Below are 21,670 nucleotides of genomic sequence, written 5' to 3'. Positions count from 1 at the left end.
CAAATTAGCTAATGGCAGTGACTGTGTTGAAAAACAGTATTCTGTGGCTGGGAATCTGCTCTACCAGAGTTATTATAGAATTTGTAGCTGCTTTAGACTCCACCAAAAATAAATAGGAGGCATTACTTTTGGAGCAACCTACATACAATGCCTTGTGGTGAAAAAGTTTTTCCTTATATTCAGTACAAATCTTCTATTTCAGTTTATGTCTGTTGACTCATCTTTCTACCATACACCACTGTAAAGTAGTCTCTGTCTTAGAAACACCTTGCAGGTTCTGGAAGGCTGCTGTTAGGTCCTCCTGTAGCCCTCCTTTTCCCAGGCAAGATGAGCCTCATTCCCTTAGCTTCTCCTCAAAGGGCAAGTGCTCCAACAACCAACCATTTCTGAGTTCAATGTATCTGTTCCAGTAGATCAATATCCTTTCTGTACGGGGGAGCCTCCACACTGGGTACAGTATTCCAGATTAGGCCCAAGAAGTGCACAGTAGAAGGGGATAATTACTACCACAATTAACTGACTGACTCCTGTTAACGCAGCCCTGAACTCTGCTGGTGTCCTCTGCTGCAAGGGCATTTCATTTCTGTGTCCACCAGAGACAATACTGAAAGCTCTATTGAAGTTATGGAAAAAGGATATCTATTGCTCTTCCCTTCATCCACAAATCACATCACTTTAGCAGAAGCAGATCAGCCTAGTCAAACAAGATCTGTTCCCCACAACAAGAACATGATGTTCAGTCAATAAGTAACATTGTATTAGAATACAAAGTATTGTCTGACAGGACAAGGGGAAATTGCTATAAACTAAAAGAAGGAAAATTCAGACTATATGTCAGGGAAATTTTCCACTGAGACGATGGTGAGGTGCTAAAGCAGGCTGCTCAGGAAAGCTGTGGATACCACATCTCTAAAGGCATTCAAGGTCAGATTGAATGGGGCCCAGGGCAACCTGATCTAGTGCCTGATTAAGTGATTGGCAATCCCATCCATGGAAGGAGGTTTAGAATTAGATGATCTTTGAGATCCCTTCCAACCTAAGCCATTCTATGATGCAAGGCAGAATACAGCCTTCTGAAGAAATACCACAGAAACCAAAACACACCTTTGCTTCAACTTCGCAATAATCAAGCTTCCAAAAGAAATGCTTCCAGTAGTCTAGATTCAGGTGCCACACATTAAGATACATGGGACAAATGAAATCTGTCTAGACTCATAGGAGTGTTTCTGACTAAAGAAGAACAATGACTTCCAAAAGTGAGTAGGATCTGAACAGTAAGAAGAACAACATTACAGTATCTACTAAATAAAAAGGCTGTTCCACAAATGAAAAAAAAAAAACAAACAAAAATCTCTTATTATTCAGGACAGTGTAAGCAACAAAGGCTAAGAATTGCACTTCAAAAGACTGAAAAATAACTTGTAATGAGAAAATAAGTGTCAGTGAAATCTATGAGCCTACCACAAGATCTAAGCAACCTTCATTGCTGAAACCTAAACAAATGATATATAAAAGACAACATAAAATCATATCACAGAATCATAGAATGGCCTGGGTTGAAAAGGACCACAATGATCATGTAGTTTCAACTACCTGCTATGTGCAGGGTTCCCAACCACCAGACCAGGCTGCCCAGAGCCACATCCAGCCTGGCCTTGAATGCCTCCAGGGATGGGGCATCCACAGCCTCCTTGGGCAACCTGTTCCAGTGTGTCAACACCCTCTGTGTGAAAAACTTCACCCTAGTATCTAACCTAAACCTTCCCTGTCTCAGTTTAAAACCATTCCCCCGTGTACTATCACTATCCACCCTCATAAAGTCATTCTCCGTCCTATTTATGCTTCCTTGAAGTACTGGAAAGCCACAGGGAGGTGTCCCCGGAGTCTTCTCCAAACTAATTATAGCTTGTTTGATTGTTTTGTATCAACAGAACATATCAACGTTATAAAAAAATATATATTAAAAAAGAAGTTACATTGCACTAAGACTTCACTAGGCAATTTCAGAATTTTAGGACAATGATATGAAAATTGGTTCCTACAAAGAAATAAAATTATTTCAGACAAAGCCAGTTCAGCTGTAATCAAAAACATAGATGATAGACCATAAGAAATTACAAGAAACAGAAAATTCTTAGTTCACATTTCCCTAGAACATTCAATTATTACTCTAACATAGAGACAATATTCAAGAAATTAATTACTAAAAATTATATAAGAACATTTAAGTGATGCACATTTTCCTTAGAACATCTTACCAATGGGAGTGAACAAAGAACGCTCCTTCCAGGGCCTGCTTACCAGGGTTACACCCCAGTCCTTCCCATTCCCATTGGCATCTGCAGCATCTTGGGCCCAGGCAGATGTCTCAGTCTTCCTCTTCCCAGCTGTAGCTGAGGAAACAGGAGTCCACTTTTCCTCTCCTACACCAATCTGTGAGGAGATTTTTACAGGCTTCTCATTCCAGCTTCCACCATTTACTGTATGGCTTTCATTTAATCCTGAGGAAACTTAAATAAAAGCATAATAAAAAATAACATTTAAAATACAATCTGGATGAATAGTTAAAATAGAATTTCTTTTTAATTCAACAACAAAAGGGGTAATTTCTCTTACAGATCGTGGTGATCTGATGTTGTGTAGAGAGTCTCATGTACTGAGCAAAGAGTGATTTCTGTTTTGTAACTATGGTAACATACAACAGTTCTATAAGCACAAACTGAAAGAAATGACCAAGGAACAGAAAACACTTCCTGAATGTTATGTGGAAATTACTAGAAGCGTAGCTATCATTAACTAGAGTCCACCAACTTAGAGGGAAAAGAACATGGTGAGCTCTCACTATGGTAAGAGATCACAAGCCTTGGCCTACAACTACTACATCTACTGTGCCAAGGAATTACAAGTCAAGGCAAGTTTCATATATACTTTCAGAGGACTCACTTCCTAAACATGACGAGCCTTTCTCAAATAGCCCTATCATGTGGTTTTTTTTTTTGGTTTTTTTTTTTTGGTTTTTTTTTTTTTGTTTTTTAAAAAGAAATCTGCATCATTTACCAATAAAACTGCCAATCTGTGCAATATTTGTGTATCAAGAACGTAATGCAAATACTCAGCTATGTCAGCATAACATGCTTACAAAAGCTGCAGAATATTTTATTTCATAAACAAATTCCACTCAGGCAGCAAAAAGACATTCAAGGCAGCATCAATGGCAAGGAAATTTGCTGAGTTCTGACTATATGTTCCTAGACAAATCCTATTTCCAAACACAGGCATCTGTAATAACCCAATCCCTATATCTAGAACTACTGCTCTTTTCCTACCCAATTCCAGGGCTGTTACACTCTGTCAATAAAAATTCTCATAGGAAGGCAACAAAAATAGCAAACACAGAAACTACAGTGTAGCCGGTAAAGCAACTGTTGCAAACTTGCAAGAAGGCGGCAGAAGTCCTCAAGTAAAAGCTTGAATGTTCTATTTATCAAATTGTTCTCCTATCACTTACATTCACTTTCTGTGCAATCAGCAACTTTTTACAAAAATCACATTAAACTGAAGGTTGGAATGGATCCCTGGAAGTCACTTGATTCCACCCTTCACTGACTTCTGTACAGTTAATTTCAAAGTTTTATCACATTACTCAAGTTCTGGAAATCATAAAGGCTGAGAGTTCAAACCATCCCCGGGCAAACTTACTAAGAGCTTTTCTTCTCATGCCCAGTCAGAATACCTCACCTCTTACTGCAACTTAAATCATTGCTTCCTATCCTATTATTACACTTCTCTGAAGCTCTGAAGAATGCAGCTCCTCCTTTCTGAGCTATGGTACAGGAAGCTAACGTGTGAATCAAAGCTCTCAAGAACTAGCAGTGATGCACTTTCTGGACCTGGGTGCTTTCAATAGCTCATTTGTTTGACTTGCCTAAAATACAATGACTGCTCTTGGTTAAAGAAATACTATTAGTGATGGCTATGAGAAACAATCACCTTTGTTCACAACACCAAATTTTAATCACCACAATGTCACTGTTGCTCATCAAAAAGCCATTGAGATTCATCACTCATAGCCCAACATAGTAAAATCAGACAAATGACAAATAATGTCATTCTCAAAATGAATGCATTCACAGCATGGTTCTCAAAGGAGAATGGAAAGAGCTGAATAATCAACCATACATAACCTGCAATGAGTGCAAACTTCAAAAGCCAGGACTTGTCTTTGAAACAACTTCACATATGTGAATTCTTTGAGTCAGTAACTCAATAACAGAAAAAGAAAGTAAATTTGAAAAGCTAGCATGAGGGACTTTTAACCAGAGCTTGAGATAAGATTTGCTGTTCTATAAGTAACAACGTGTGTAGCAGATGATCTGCATGAATATTGTAGGCACCTTTTGTTTTATACACCCCAAAAGATGTAAGGTGACCACTTTCAATGTGTTAAGCACCACCTGCTACTTAGAAATATAACATCTGCATAGCCAAAAAAGCCAGCTGTATAATAGAGTTCCAGATTAGTAACCACGCAACATCCTGCACTGGCAGTTTGTTTTCACTTCTGTAAAACACTTTTCTAGTTAATTAGGATGCCTAGCAACAAAAACCTTTTACCTTGTGGAACCGATGACTCCCCCTTTGAAGGTTTAGAGCTGCTAGCTTGCGCATTCAGAAGAGCATCACCTGGATAAGAGGTAGGAGACAGAGCTAGAGTATGTTTTTGCAAAGACCAGAAATACCCTGAGGGTGTTCATTACTGATATCTAAGGAAAACACAATTATCAGTACCTCAAAGTAAATGAAGCCATTTCCAGGGAACTCAAAAATAAAAATAATGCTCTATTTTGACATTGATTCTTATAGACAGATTAAACACTCGAAGGCAATTAAGGACCTATACAGCCGGTAACTGCATATTACAAAGAATTCTAGATATAGTTTTCTTAAGAATGAGGAGCAGAAATCTAAAACAGAAGCTGTCATTTTCCAACCAAGGGCAGCTTTAAGTACTTCAGAAACATAAAGCTATTTCTAGCTTCTACCTTACCATGAGAGCATGAGACATAACTGATTCTTTTCATATTGATCTGGTACAGTGAGACTCAAGAACGTATGCACAATGGACTCTGCCTAAAGCGGTTACAGTAGTCATGCACTGCCTGAAATATTGAAGTTACTCATTGAAGCTGTTTGTACATAAATGGATAAAAATAACAAAAACCTGAGACAACTGATTCAGGTTTTAAAGAACAAGCCACTCAGTCAAGGTGCAAACAAGTATCAGTTAAAAAACAATAAAACATGAAAGTTTCAATATATTGTTACAAAGTATAGACAGTAGCTAGGCTTGACCTCCTTGTCACTTTACTAGAACATCAAGTTTCATCAAATTAAAGAGCCAAGGGTATCAACAGTCTAGAAGTATGCCACAAAGCTAAACTATGTCTGTATTCTTTTAGCTTCCTAAGCCTCTGCTCAGCTACAGCCAAATATGAATTCCTATGCCTACACACTGTTTAAACCCATGCAACTTTCAGAAAGAACAGCAGCCACAAAGCCTACATTTCCTTATTGAAACCTTAGCTGCTACAACTGACTACTTAACTTCAGTCAGATGTGCCCCACCACCACCATGAATCACTTCAGTGCAGTTACTAATAAACTAGAAACCGAAACAAAAGTCCACCTGTTAAGCAGTGAATGATCTATGTAGAGTACTCATAGGCATAATCTTGCCACAAGGAAGTACGCAATAATTTGAGAAGATGGTAGTGGCTGCAACTGTGCTGTGGGTGAGTTTGAAGTTTCCAGGAACATAAAGGTCAGAGTCAGTGGAGCACAAATATGGGAGTAGAGACGTACTGCCTGCCTCTGCCATTTACCCCAGGAATGTCCTTCCCTGGGCTCTCCCACAAGTGGCTCAAAAATGATATTTTTGCATACTGAAAACTACATTATATGGCTTCAAATAATTTTCTCATGAGTTGCATCTGCAAATATACCAACTATACTTCCAACAGTCACTATTTAAGCGCTCAAATGTTTTCCAGAATTTTCTAGAGAACTCTAAACCATCATACCTTTATTTTTTCTGAGACCAACTGGCAGTGATGGCGATGGCATCAGTTGTTCAATGGATACAGTCGCTGTGCTGTCTGTCCCCTGGAGATTTGATTCTCCCGAACCACCATCAGTCATCACCTTGTCTCGCTTACGCTGCTGACGCTTTTCTCTGTTACTGATTTTTGTTTCCCAGGCTCCTAAAACATTTGCCGAGTGAAAACAACACGAAGTTAGAAGGTAAGGCGACAGTTTTGCTTTGTTTCCTATCAAGCTGAAGTCTGAAAACTGGTTCAGTTTTAAAACAACAACTACCCAACATCACTAATGCGGCAGTCAACTTCAGCATTAGCCTGAGAAAACAAATGACTGGCCAAAGGTAAGCGTTGTTCTGGATGCAGTGCAATAAATCTGCTTCACAAAGCAAACATGGATAAAATTAGCTATTATTCATGACTGCTCTCAGTTTCTGTAAGTTTAACAACTTCAACTGTTTTTATAATGATTAAACAAACTTGTTTCAAAGATGAGATTTCTATTAAGAAATTTCTATTAAGAGCAGATATAACATACAATTCCACAGGTACGACAGAACAAGTTTCCCATTTGTGAATCACAAGCAAGTAATTCTTAAATAGCACAGAAGTCAAAATAAACCTAACTACTATATTTTGTGCTCAATACCTTCATCAGCTTCCTTTCCATCTAGACGTGATGCATCTGGAACTGTTTTCGCATCTCCCTTTGATTTCTTTTTCTTCTTTGACTAGGAAAATAAAAAAAAAAAGCATTACCTTAAATATGTAGTGAACAAAATAGTAATTTAGATTAAAAAAACAAACACCCAAGCACAAAACAATCAGTAGAACACAGGCAAATTTGAATACATTTTCCTTAAAGCTTCTTGGACAAGCAGTTTAAAATGAGAAGCATACTACACTGTACTGATTTCTAAACATAAATTAAGATTGTGGAGGGACATGAAAGACTTGTGAGGTACGCAAGTGTTCGGAACAACACTGTATTCTATGGAGTACAAAACCCAGTGGAAGAAGCTAAATGCTACTCTAACCACAGAGGAATATCAGCTGTTTGGCAGAAAGATTCCACTCCAGTAAAATCCGTATAGAGTTCTATGTGAAGAATAATAAAAAAATAAAAAAAATCATAGTCATTGAATCGCTCAGGTTGGAAAAGACCTTAAAGATCATCAAGTCCAACTGCAACCTAACCATACTACCCTAACAACCCTCTGCTAAATCATGTCCCTGAGCACCACATCCAAATGGTTTTAAACACATCCAGGGATGGTGACTCAACCACCTCCCTGGGGAACCTATTCCAGTGCTTAACAACCCTTTCTGTAACAAAGTTTTTCCTGATATCCAACCTAAACCTCCCCTGGCTCAACTTGAGGCCATTTCCCCTTATCCTGTCACCAGTGAGAAGAGACCAACCCTGCTCTCGCTGTAAACACCTTTCAGGTATTAAAAGAGAGCATTCAGGTCTCCCCTCAGTCTCCTCTTCCTCAGACTAATCAGCCCCAGTTCCTTCAGTTGCTAAAGAATGCCAGCCACATCGTTTAAAAAAAGTTAAGATAACTCCAGCATGGAAAATGACTTCCAAACCGCAAATGTGACTGCAGCCCATACAATATATATATACAGCTTGTTTATATCAAGGTTTCTACTGTCATTAAGTAAATGACTAAGAACAGAAATTACAACCTTTGCCAGTAGTTTTGATGCAACAGGTAAGTAATACACAATGTTAAAAAGACAATTTTGAAGGGGAAAAAAAAAAAAGAAAAATGACACAGGAATCAGGAGGGAGCATAATATAGAAAAGCCCTGGAATTTAATCTTTTGATAAGCTAAGGTGATGACAAAGTGATTTACCTGGCTTCATGGAAAGAAAACGCAATGCTGAAAAGCTTTTCAACCTAGTGAAGAACTACTAGATAAATCTGAATAAATAATTAAGAAAAGCAAGTTGTTAAAGAAGGAAGGTTATTTACTCAAATTAAGATCCAGCTTTCACTGACGCACATTTCTGGCATGACTATTTTAATAACAGTATTCCAAGCATACCAGCATCCTCCTGGACATTCAGAGCAAGTCTAATAACTGGATGAAGGTAAACAGCCTGCTTTTCACTTGAGTTCAGACCACACAATTTGCAAGTCTGTGATATACTTTTTTTTGAGTATCTCTCTAGGATTGCTAACAACCAAGTTAACACCACAGTTGCAGTAGATATGTTATGGCTCCAAAATGCTATGCAATGTACGTGCCTTTGAGTTCCATGTTCCCAAACCATCAGAAATCTTCAACATTGGTACTGAGAGCAACACAGAAGCTAATAAAAACACCGCTGGTTGTATGCAGTGCTATATCAATATACCTGTAGCACTTACAGAATCACAGAATGAGCCGGGTTGGAAGGGACCTCAAGGATCATGTAGTTCCAACCCCCCTGCCTGGCAGGGCCACCAAACATACACATTTACTAGATCAGGTTGCCCAGGGCCCCGTCCCACCTGGTCTTGAACACCTCCAAGGACGGGGCATCCACAACCTCCCTGTTCCAGGGCCTAACCACTCTCCTAGTAAAGAACTTCCCCCTAACATCCAACCTAAATCTTCCCTCTTTTAACTTCAAACCATTTCCCCGTGTCCTGCTATTGTCAGCCCTTTCGAAGAGTTTACTCCCCTCCTGGGTGTAAGTTCCCTTCAGGTATTGAAAGGCTGCAATGAGGTCACCCCGCAACCTTACAGAAGTGACTAGAGCAGTTAACTCACTGCTTACTGCATAATATGCATACAAACAGAATTATATCCCACACTTGCTCAGCAGACTGCATTTACCCACATACTGGCTATTTATCTACTGAAAGGTCTCCAGAAGAGTAGGGCCAGTTGCAAAATCAATCTATGAAGAAGCGGTTCCAAGAACATGAATAGCCCAGATTATCTGCCAAAGCACCTTCCAAGTAAAGAACTAAAAACGACAGCACACAAGAAAAACTATTATGACTTGCTTCTTTCAACTTAATTTGAAAGGAGATCGGTGACTTTATCATATATTCATTTTCCATTCTCAGCTGCCTTGAGATTGGAAGTTGAGGTCTTAATCTCATGTCCACAAAGCCATCACTGCTCAGATAGAGAAGCAGTCATCTTGAACAGCTAAGTTATAACTGCAGTTTCTTAAATAACTTGCTTTTACAGAGAAACAGTTTTACACTTTGCATGAAAATCCAATGTTTAGTAGTTTTGAAAGCAAAGATTGTTTTCTAAAAAGTCAATAACTTAAATACTGAAGATACTTGCAATCTTAGCCTCAGTCACTGGAGCTGAATCTCTGAAGTTAGAACTACAATTAGGTACCATTTACTCATCAACTGCCAAACCCAGTGCTGTAACAGTCACTGTTATCCTGGTAACAAACTGACTGCCAAAGGTTAAAGACGTTAAAGGTTCTTGAGCAAATGAGCCAATCATTTTGCAGAAGCCCTATTCATTCAAAGCGTCAGCTTTTGCAACACAGAAAGCTGACAGTGTTGGGTCTGCCACCAGCCAAACAGCACATGAGGAACTTGGCAGGCTGGCCAAAACTTAGGTCTGAAAACAAACGCTCCCACCCCAGCCCCACAACCCACAAGAACAAACTATAGAAAAATGAGTCTTTTCTTCTTCATCCCCAATGGACGGTTTATTTCTAGTAGTCAAGACAAGGCAGTTTTGTATACTGGCAAACAGAACCAGCAGTGAAGTTCTAAGATCTTACAGTCTCATCAGAAAATATTTTTTCCACTCTTTTAGGTTCCACATACTAAAAACTAAAGAACTCTGTACCACACAAGTCACTAATATGGAGAAAAGGGAAGAAACTATTCAGTGTCGAAATGAACCGTATGAAACAACCACAACTGAGCCATTATCCAAAGCTTCCCCTCCTCACAAAGCAGAACAAGAAGTGGCATCTATTGTGAAAAAACATACATGAAACTCACAAGGCTGAAACAGCTAAGAAATATAGAAACACAGATGAAGTGCTGTTTTTCCACCAAAAGCATATATTAAAGCACAGCAGTACCCCCCAAAAATAATCATACCCTTCAGGTCACTGATTATATATATATATATATATTCACACGCATGCATCTTTAAAATCCCAGCCATCAACTTATACCACCCACCTAAAGCCATACAAAGAACACCTACACAAGACCCCCAACATTCTCCTTAGCAGGCATATACTGTTACAAACACAACAGATACCCCAAGATGCTTAACCAAATAATTAGATATCTGTACTATTAAACGTAGCTTAAAGGAAGTACTTGGGGCTGTTTTTAACTGAAGGGCAACAATCAATTCCTGAGGCAAATATGCTTTCCCAGGCTTCCTTGAAGAGCTATGAACACTTAATCTGTGGAAGGTGCATAAAAATCTATGTACTGACTTCACAGAGCTGCAGCTTCAATTTAACATTTCAAAATTCACATTACTATGCTGGCAATTTTACGGTAAGGCTCAAGTTGAGTATTTAAACACCTTACCTACTGGGAAAGCCACATAAGATAAAATGAAAGTTAAGAATATAAATGTAGTTACTCCTTCACGATCCCATTTTGTTCTGCCCTTGAAAAAAACCCACAAAGTCAATCCGATATGTGACTCATAGAGAAGAGAAAGAAGTGTGCTGCATGAAATTTTAAGGCAAAGCCATTTCACGGAGAAACCTGTTTGCAATGATGAAAGCTTTCAGAGCTCTATAGCCAACTGACACAATACAGGTAACTTGCAAGTACAGTTGTGCTTTAACGAACATACTAACTGCAAGGTAAGTCAAGCAACTTAATTAGTGTCCGAGCAAGCTAAACTCATTACAATAACTAAATACTGTTTCCTGACTGCTAGAGCATAACAATTGCTCTTTCCACTACTCTTTAGCATAGGCAAAGCAAATGCATTTTTGGAGGAAATAATTCTATTCATTCATGCTTAAATATATCAAATGATTTAAGTTATATTATTTTGTCAAAAGATACGTATATATATTTCTTTAAAATGGTGAATTTTCAATCAGCCCTAATAGGACAGAACACAAATACAACCAACAACCTTTGCCAGATCAGAACAAAACTGTCAGCTTAGTCTTCACTGCAGCACTAGCCACGATATCTACTATGCACCTTCAGAAATTCATGCCAGAAGAAAAAAATTCACATACAATGTTATCAAAAAGAACCAAAATACAGTTTTTTTTGTTAGGGGCCTACCATAAATCCATCTATATTGCCTTGGAGTTTTGGAGTTGAGAACATTTGTGATAAAGCTACAAGAGATTTGTCCTTAGTGTAAAAAACAACAAGAACCCCAACCCCCTTCTCCACCCTCCAACTCAATCCCCCAACCATTTAGTACAGTTACCTTCTACATAAAGCTACAGACTATGCTTGGAAAAAGATGTTCTAACGCAGCTGTTCAATTTGCATAACAAAAAGCTCGAACCAGACTTCAAAGCCCTTAATTGTCAGCAGAAATTAAGATCTCTAAACACTAATGGATACATCTGACAAAAGAAATAAGCAAGCACATGGTCTCAGTCCTTTCAATAATAGTCTCTCAATTGTTGTGCCACTTAACAATACTATCATTACATTGTATCTCCGCAGAAGCCAGCAATGATTAAACAAACTTAATTTCTGTAGGTTTAACATTTTCAATTTGCTAACAGCGTTATCAGTGTTCAGCATGGGGGTTTGTTTTGCTTGATGCAAACAATCCATGATAAGGCTTGATCTCAGAAGTTAAGAAAATACTATCAGCTCTTTCCAACACATTAGATTAGTGCTCTCCATAGTAAGAAATGTGTCCCTTTGCTCAAACAGAAGCAGTAGGAGTTTCAATCACAAGCAGAGTTATGTGATAGTGATGTGCATTAAACGTTTTCATTTCAAATCCATAACTGACCTTTTCATTCTTCTTTTCTGCATCCAACGGCTGCTTTATATTTTCTTTACGGACAGGCTGTACTACTTCATCCTCAGATACATCAAGGAAAGACCGTCCATTAGGCTGCATAAACAAGAAGCAAAGATAATAAAAAAACTGGAGAAAGCAGAAGCAGCAAAGCTTGACTGACACAATTACCAAAACACAACTATTTGTTGACTGAGAAGTACCTGCGAGCACAGGGAATTTTGGATGAGGGCTCCAAGTATTCACAGCAATCACACATTTACCAAATGTACAAATGAGAATGAAGGAACCTCTGTATTGTTTCCATTCTATCTCTGTTCTCACAGGAATTACTTATCAGAATGCAAATTTCAAGAAGTTACCAGCTTTCAGAACAGCTACATCTGCACGTGTTACAAATTAACTCACTAAATGAACATATTTAGCACTTTGTGGCAGTTCAGGAATGAGCTTAAATTTTCTAAAGTACTCCTAACTCGAACAAATCTCCGCACTTTCTTCTCCAAATCTGTACGTAACCTTCACTTCCTTCACTAGTTCAACTTCATAGAAGAGAGATTAGAAGTTAAACATACAGCACGAACAAAGGCTACCCCCATTGTTCTGTTCAGACAGTCCGACTTCATTAGCCTACCATTTTCTCCACACATAATAATAAAGGGAAGGAAACTGGCACATATTGCTTTCCAAAAGTTTCCATGATAATGAAGTTACTGCACAGCCATTAGTCTGATCATCACCTTTGGCAGGAAAAGCAAATGCTTTAGCTTACACACTCCCTCTTCAGAAATAGAGTAATTTAAAGGTTGGATGTTAGGGGTAAGTTCTTCACTAGGAGAGTGGTTAGGCCCTGGAACAGGCTGCCCAGGGAGATTGTGGATGCCCCGTCCTTGGAGGTGTTCAAGACCAGGTTGGATGGGGCCCTGGGCAACCTGATGTAGTAAATGTGTATGTTTGGTGGCCCTGCCAGGCAGGGGGGTTGGAACTACATGATCCTTGAGGTCCCTTCCAACCCGGGTCATTCTGTGATTCTGTGAAAGTAATTTTGACACAAACCTAAGGGTGACGCTACTGTGCCTGCAGACTTGAAAGAATCTAAAATATTATTCTGCTAGACATTAAACTAATTGAGTGAAAATCCATTATCAAAAGGTATTAATTGATACTGTGTCTACACAAGTTTCTTGTTATCCATAATGATTTCTGCATCAAGCTTTCACTCTAATTGAGGATGATAAACATAAATAACTACTTCACAGCTGCTTTACTGGTGCAAAAGCGTTCCCTGTGCAAAAGATCAATTCAAAAGAAGCTTAAATTAATCCACATATTATTATTTTGTTTATTAAAAAACCGTGCGCTACCTTAACTCTGCATTACACGGCTCCCCAATTGAACTGGAATTACATCTTGCCATGCTATATTATGCTTACAGAGCACCCTTGGCATGCTCTCACCAGAGCATATCATAGTATTGCTTACTGTAGCCAGTGAGCATGCCAGCTTGTTATTTTGTACCTATTAATAGAAATTGAAAGATCAGGTCACTCAACTCCTCCTTTACAATAACCTGCCTTAAATTAGACTTTTTAAATCTAACTTGCAACGGATCCCTCAGCATTCTGAACAACGAAAGACATTTTCTAGATCTACATCTCAGAACCATCCAGAAGCTCCTCTCACAAAGCTCCCAGAACAAGGCTCCACAGAGATACCAACAAGTTAACAATAAATCTTGGAAAATAACCCGTTGCCGATATCAGTTCTCAAACCTGATTTCCCCTAGATGTCATACAGCTACGCTGTTAGCAGCAGGATACCTTTTAAACCCATGGCAATATCCACAATGTTTCAAGTCGCGAGCTAAAGGAAGAATGTGAGTTATTCAGCGGTGTACCTAGAGAGTACAGCTGCCACATCTGCTCTCTGAATTGCGTCAGAGATGTTCACAGCCCGCTGACTTTTAGTTCCACACAGGGCTTTGCTTCACTTCTTGGTATAACACACATACCTTCAGCATGAAAATCTTCCTTATCAACATTTCAATTACAGTTTTAACTCTCACTTTCGAAAACGAGCAGCCGTCTCTCAGAAGAAATGAACTAATTCATATCCATTAAGAACCCTCCAGAAAAACTCACCCACGTGACCGCTTAAAACACCATCGGATCGTCTGATCACGTAAACATCAGCCATCACAAATAAGTTCTAAAATCTGTACCCTCACACTTTTCTCCCTGAATATTTGTAATATTCGCCTTCTCGGTGGAAGCTTTCCACATTTTATTTCTGCCCACAGATGAATCATAGACTTTTAAGCAAAATTCATGTGACCAATTCTGGATATAACAGTAGCAGAAGCTTCTCCATAGTATTCAAGGGCATTTCTTTTAAAAGGCAAAGCTTATAACTTCACGGTAATATACCCAACTTCCATCAACAATATTAACACATCCAAATGCTGCTGTTTATTATTTACCATCTTTTTTTTTTGTCTGATCCAAACAGGAACATGTGAAATAATGTCAGAGCAGAAATAATGCTGTCTATAACAATATTCATTTCCAAACAAACTTCTGAACTTGCCTGCTGATCTTTAAACTCTGCTGTTTAAATAAACCCTTTTCATCACATATTCCTTTTAGAGGGTGTTAAGATAATCCAGAAGTAGAATAAAGGTATTGCTGAGATTGAGTGCTAAAATGAAATGCAGTGTTCTTTCAATACAGTACAGTGCTATGGATACCTCAGCTTTAGACTTAAGAAAGCAGAAATGAAATTACTATCATTTCAGTTTTACAGGGCCTTATTAGCCCAAGTCCTTAGTTACACATGACAGAGCTATGACTACCTACAGTCTTTTTGGCCAATGAAAGAATCCATTTACCACTATTTTCTATAAGGTTTTCTTAAGAAAGAAATACAGCAATTTTCTCTTGAAGCACCAGACAATCCTACAGCCTCACTCCTGCAATTTGACAGGCACAACATGCGAGTATCAGCTGAAAGTATGAAAAAGTCTTTATGTGGCCAATTTCTAGGAGCAACAAGCATAGCCTGAGAAGCTCTTTCAAGGAGGCCAAATAGAAAGCTCTTGCAAATGAATGCCAGTGCCTGTACTGAAAGCAAGCATTAGCATATAGCCCTAACTGTGCAGGTACACTTCAACCTCTAGGAAATAAATTGCTAATTTGGTATTTTTTTCTGCATGCAAAGAGATTTTTTTAAAAATTATTTTTATTTTTTACAAGGTACAGCAGAACACAGAAGAGGATTATTCTTAAGTTTCTATGGTGTTTTTCAGATTGGACAGATACCATCTAAGGACAGTTTCCACCTTTTTCTGCTGAGGGCTTAAGAAATGTTAATGAACGTTAAACCATTCCAGCCTCATTTTACCTCTATCGACAACAAGTAAACCAACAGAACCCCACTGCTGCTACTGCATCCAGTCAGCTCAGCACCACTGAATTACATTTATTTTACTAATGGCATCGGTTAGATTGTACAGTACCCATGAAGGATGATCTTTAAACTCATGAAACAAGGCAGTGATGATCCTCCTTGGAAAGGGTACAGCAAAGAACATTTCTGATCCTGACTGACAAGAGTTACACATCACTATCATGATGAGCTCAGTAACTCTACATTAAAGTAACCCTACAGCTTTTAATTAGACATCTGGAGTGCGCTTTTTAATGCTGCAGACCAGTTGCTCTAAGCTTTCTGTAATACCTGTAATGGAAATCTAGACTTTGGTATAGCAAGCCTTCTGGTAAATCTACTGATAATAGGCTTACTCTTTTTCCTCCACAGACCTCATTACCAGCACCACAGTATAGAAAAATACAACATGAAAACAAACACGCATCCTTTGGTAGGAATTTTTGTTCCATTTTAAAATTCACAAAGTTCTCCTTTAAAGTTCTCCACTGTGAAACTAAGACAGAAAACACTGGGCCATGCAAACACCGGTCGGTCCTTATGAACTTACATTGGGTAACGAGCACAAGGCAGGCCTATTTCACTTCACCGCTGACAGAAACTTATTTGCACTGTAGTTAATGATTTAGTTGGTGCATTTTCTTTTGTTGGGAAAGTTGGTTCTTTTTTTCCTATCTTTGCATGGAAATACTGGTTACAGAGTACTAAGAAAATAGCTTTTAAGATCTTGAGGATATAGTATGACAGCTTCATAGCTACAAAACATTTTTTACTCTTTTTTGACCATAGAACTGTTTGCTCTTACATAGCCTCAACTTTTGCGCCTGAGAAAACCAAGCCTGAGACAATACAAGTATTTATATTCACTAAAAATGTCAGTTAAGTTTACATACAATTAATACAAAGCTTGCTTTCATGAAGCCCTATACAGCAGAGCACTGTCAAGTTAATGGTGTATTTCTTCACTGTCTTCTGTTGAGAAATTTCCCAGCGTCCCCAGTCATGACTTGCAAGAGATTGTATTTTAATTCCAGCATAGAAACAGAATAGGAGAAACGTGGATTATTTCTGAGAGCACCCACTAATTCCAAGCAAATAAAACAGACCTGTTAAATCTCTTCACCCTTTAAGAGGGTAAAAAGAGCTGCATCTTTAGTATGTCTGCTCCAAAATGGAGACCTAGTAACATCTGAAAGAATTCTGAATCATAGTGCTTCCTCTTCTCTATGTTCTCTATGTAACCTCCTGCTGCTTACAGAAACAACTCCAGCAAGTTTCAGTAGTTCACTGCTCAAAGACATCTTGGTGGTACACGGAGACTTTTGCACTGTTCACAAGAAGCCAAAGCTAAATAATCTTAAAAAATATATATAACATACACACAAAAAAACCCCAACTTCTCAAGCCCCAATATTGCCACAGAATCAAACAGAGGCACAAATTCCTTTTGTGCCTCCTTTCTCTGGTCATAGGCAAATAATTCAGATTTTACAGTGCAAAATACAAGACATGGTTGTAACAGGCAGGGGACATCTGCTGCACTTTCATTCCTATAATCCATTTGGACATAAATAGGATTACAAACATACCAACAAAATAAAAGCTATTGAAGCAATTCATTCAATTCCCCAACCTACGATTCCCAGAAGCCTGAAAAGGACAGCTGATAATTTCTGTAGTCTATTAATTTTGTCACAAAACCACCGACAAAGACACAAGGCTCCCACAGCACATATTGAGAACTAAAAAAAAAAAAGACAGGAATGATCTGTTTTTAAGGGGCTGCTCAGAGAGATTTCCTTATTAAAGGAGATGATCCTTACTGTAACAACTAAGTCAGACATATTCCCACCGAGGGAAGCTCACTGCCAGACTGACGTTGCCACAAAACGCCTTAAAGTTTGAATCACTGCAGCATTTACGAGGCTCGTTATGCCGCCGTCTGTACCTGCCTGGGCTGCACCTCCTGCCTTGAAATTAAACCAGAGCAAGGTTTTCACTACCAGTTCCCAACCCAGTAAGCCTTTAGATTAATGATGATTAAAAAAAAAAAAAAAAAAAGAGAGAGAGAGAGAAATATAGATACTGCTTTCGTGTAATTCGTAGAACCATCAGAACGCTTCGAGAAGGCACGTTCCTCATTCACTACCAACACAGCACTCTCTCTCCGAGCTCTGGAAGCTGCTGTGGGGCACGGACCCCTCACTCAGACGATGCCAACCGGACCCACGACCCCCAGCCCCGCAGCCGGCCCGGCCCCAGCTCACGGGCCAGGACGAACCGATCCCCAGAGCCCGCAGCCCCTCACCCTCGCCGCTTTCTCCGGGAGCTTCTTCTTGTTCCTCTTCTTCTGCTCGTCGCCTTTCAGCAGCCCTGCTCCCGGCCCCGCCGCCCTGCCCGGGCCCCCGCCGGCCGTCAGGGCCGCCGCCTCTTCGCCCTTCCTCTCGGCCGCGCTCCGCGCCGCCTTCTTGCGGAGCCCTCCTCCGCACGTTACGGCCAGGAGCAGCCCCAGCAGCGCCAGCCCTAGCGCGGCCGGGAGCGCCAGGGCGAGCCAGGTGGGCAGGCCCTGGGGGTCGAGGCCCAGCTCCAGGCCCAGCTCGGCGCGCAGCAGGCCCAGGCCGCCCGACAGCACGTCCCGCACCCGGGCCGCCGTCTCCTCGGCCTGCTGGGCCGCCACCTCCTGCCAGCCGCCCGCGGCCATCGCGGCTCCTCGCCCTGCGGAGGCCCGAAGCGGGTGCGCCGCAGAGGGAGAGCTCAGGCGGAGCGCATCGCGGCCCCAAGAGAGCCGCCCAGGGGGAAACGAGCACAGCCTAAGCGGGACTCAATCGCCTCTGCTCCGAAGGCGCCCGGTCTCCTCCTCTTCCTCCTCCCCGCCCTCCGGCCTACGCCAACGTCACCGCCCCGCCGGGCGCCTGCCGCAGCGTGCAGCCGCCAGCCCCGCCCTCAGCAGCCGCCCTCCTCCTCTCCCCGCCCTGCTCTGCCCGCGGTGGAGGCGTTGCGGGGCGGCGGGCGAGCTCGACGTGGCAGCTGGAGGGAGGGAGCCGTGACCTTCCTGCCCAGCGAGCGGCGGGGCTGCTTCCCACATCGAGCCGCCTTTAATTCGCGTCGCCTGCACCACCTCTCGGGTGTCGCGGGTTTGTGGTGTGCTTTCACCACTCACAGAATCCCAGAATGACCCGGGTTGGAAGGGACCTCAAGGATCATGTAGTTCCAACCCCCCTGCCTGGCAGGGCCACCAAACATACACATTTACTAGATCAGGTTGCCCAGGGCCCCGTTCAACCTGGTCTTGAACACCTCCAAGGACGGGGCATCCACAACCTCCCTGGGCAGCCTGTGTTCTTGGCCTGTAGATCTTACAGGGTTTTGTTCTTACGGCTCCAAACAGGATAACCTTCCTGGGCCTGTCAGGTCAGAGGAGACCCCAGGGGCCTACAGCTCCCGATGTTGAGTCACCAGCCCTGTGGGAGCACCTCTGGCTCAGAGCTCAGCATATCCCACACGCTGTGTGCACATCAGCACGTAAGGACGGGTCCCGGTGGCAAATGCAGAGCACCAAAGCAGCCACAGTGCAACCTCAGCACCATGGAGATTGGCTGCCCAGAGAGGTCATGTAGTCTCCTCTGGAGACACTCAAGACCCAGCTGGATACCTACCTGTGCAGCTTGGTCTAGGGTGCCTGCTTTGCAGGGGGCTGGACTAGATGATCTCTAGAGGTCCCTTCCAGCTCTTACAATTCTGTGACTCTACGGGACAGGCATGTGGATGCTGCTCCATATCAGGCTTGCACCACAGTAGGCCTTCTCTGGTGCAGAAAGCATTTTCAAAGATGTCACAAAAAATTAGATGTTATTTTGGAATATTCCAGCAAGGTAATATGACCACATAGAAGTTTTCTAAGAGTCATGTTTCCTAAGAGCTCAACGCCCACAGTTGGCATAGATGGAATTATATGTTGAGCTTTATGTAAGTATGGATGAATGCATGGCAAAGGGAGGTTTTTGCGTTGTAAAGAGCTCCCCAAATAAGTTTCCCCATGCACATTAAAGGTATGAGGGCAGGCTGGGGGAGCTGGGGCTCTTCAGCCTGGAGAAGAGAAGGCTCTGAGGAGACCTTATAGAAACCTTCCAGTACCTGAAGGGTCCTACAGGAAAGCTGGGGAAGGACTTTTTATGAGGGCAGATAGTGACAGGGTGAGGGGAAATGGCTTTAAACTGGAAGAGGGTGGATTTAGACTAGACATTAGGAAGAAATTCTTTTCTGTGAGGGTGGTGAGACACTGGAATGGGTTGTCCAGTGAGTTTGTGGATGTCCCTTCCCTGGAAGCATTCAAGGTCAGGCTGGATGGGGCTGTGAGCAACCTGGTCTAGAGGTAGATGTCCCTGCCTACAGCAGGGGGTTGGAATGACATGATCTTAAAGGTCCCTTCAAAACCAAGCCATTCTATGATTCTATGAAAATTATTACTTAGATAGAGATTGTTCTATACTGCAGGATTATGGACGTCTGCCCTAGGATCTGGCATGGTTGGCTTCATGAGGAACTACATCTTGGCCTTCTGCAGTGGGCACAGCTGGAAAATAATGGCATGCCCCATCTCCTCTGCTTGCTACTTTGCTTACAGAGTACTGGTCTCTTGAAGTCTGGTAGAAAAATTGCCATATTGCAATGAAAAGGTGTAATAAATTTTGCTTAAACAGTGAATGATAGTTTGTGCTGCTTTTGTATGCTGATAATTTATTTGTAAAGTCAGTATATTTTTTCATACACAAGTATTTATAGAATTTTAACTTCCTTAATTTTAGCAAAGCACTCTTAAAGTTCAGGATATATGTATATATTTTACAATGTCACCTTTAAGCTGGCAATTAAATGCTAGTTTTCTAATGGAGTACAGTCTGGAGTGAGAAGTATTGCTGAGAGGAGTGGTAGCAGCTATTTTACTAATAGACATTTATATACTTCTAGAAGATTAATTAAAGGCCATTATGCTTTGTTTTCTCTGCTTTTATGCTTCTTTCCGTGCTTTCATGCTTCAGCACGGACTATGCACTTGTTTGGGAAGGTATGAGCTATTATGGTACAGGCTGTTGCACAACTCAGCCACCCTAACTTGCTAAATAAATTCATATTCTGTAAATGTTTTGTTTCTGATGTTGCCCTACATAATTTGAGGTGGCATAATAATGAACATATCGAATCATAGCATTTGTCTGAATGTGGAAGAGACCCATTAGGAGCACTGACCACACAAAAATCAGACCACCTTTCAGGAACAATGCTTTTAAAAGCACGAATCGTAGGACGTAGATTTTGCTCATTTTGACTTTACACGGGCAGGAAAACACTGCAAGAACCTTCCAAGCACAGGTGATGACCAGCTCAGTTTTTTTTATGCGGCCCCGTGGCACCACCGAGTGGCAGCACTGTGAATAGCAGTGCAGTCTCAGGTTGGCTTAGACGGGTAGCAGACTCTTCATACACACTCGTCAAACATAACCTATTTCAGTTTTCTTGGGATGATGAAACAAAATAAAGCTAACAATCTTTTTATTCTGAACTAATGTGACACATTAGAAGGTAGACATGAAATCTGTAGCAGATTGAAATATTTTGGTGACATTGAAAGTGGCAGAAACACGCATGCTGCTCTGACTTATACATCAAAGAAAGGAAACCAAAGGAAAAGTTCTATTTCATACTGATTTCTATATTAACAGCAGATTAATATTAATCTTAAAAATCTCTTAATGGATTTGACCGAAGCCACCCTGAGGATTCCTTCTGGCAGTGCTGAATATAAAACATGTATCAGTCTTCAAAGAATCAGAGCAGAACATTGAGCAGCACATTGCATTACAAGAGAGAATATAATGACAAAACCAGGAAGAATAAAGATAAAACTTAATCTTTCTCTTTTTCTTTGTTCCTTGTTTTACCGCAACATTAGACGTCGCCTACATAATGCCTTTCTATGGCTCTAAGCATGGAAGGAAATCGGTTATAAGAAAATTTAATCTAGCAGAAAATTTTTATGGAGGAGTTCACAGAAGATGGGCAGAAAAATCTCAGTGAATCTCAGTACCTGCTCTTTGATGTGGTATGTAGAAAAGCTTCTGTACCCTGTAGCGTACTGTGCCCAGTACGTGGAAAATCCTAAGGATTTCTTTATCCTG

The 21,670-nt window shown here is 40.9% G+C and overlaps 1 protein-coding gene across 3 annotated transcripts in view; it reads right to left on the bottom strand.

Moving 5' to 3' along the window:
• MTDH (metadherin) overlaps nt 1-18,375 on the bottom strand; it is a 33,047-nt gene extending 14,672 nt beyond the window's left edge. The window contains exons 1-6 of one of the 3 annotated variants that reach the window (XM_015856104.2): nt 17,803-18,375; nt 12,042-12,146; nt 6,745-6,826; nt 6,081-6,260; nt 4,615-4,683; nt 2,259-2,510 (exon numbers count right to left, since the gene is read on the bottom strand). In XM_015856104.2, the coding sequence (XP_015711590.1) occupies nt 2,259-2,510; nt 4,615-4,683; nt 6,081-6,260; nt 6,745-6,826; nt 12,042-12,146; nt 17,803-18,195 (1,081 nt within the window). In that variant the 5' untranslated portion in view covers nt 18,196-18,375. The remainder of the gene's footprint in view (nt 1-2,258; nt 2,511-4,614; nt 4,684-6,080; nt 6,261-6,744; nt 6,827-12,041; nt 12,147-17,802) is intronic. The other 2 variants (XM_015856103.2, XM_015856102.2) reach the window with 2 other exon arrangements.
• Between the last annotated feature and the right edge of the window lie 3,295 nt (nt 18,376-21,670).

Source organism: Coturnix japonica, chromosome 2 (assembly GCF_001577835.2).
Source record: "Coturnix japonica isolate 7356 chromosome 2, Coturnix japonica 2.1, whole genome shotgun sequence".
Lineage (NCBI taxonomy): Eukaryota > Metazoa > Chordata > Aves > Galliformes > Phasianidae > Coturnix > Coturnix japonica.
This window is presented reverse-complemented; position numbering and strand designations above follow the sequence as displayed.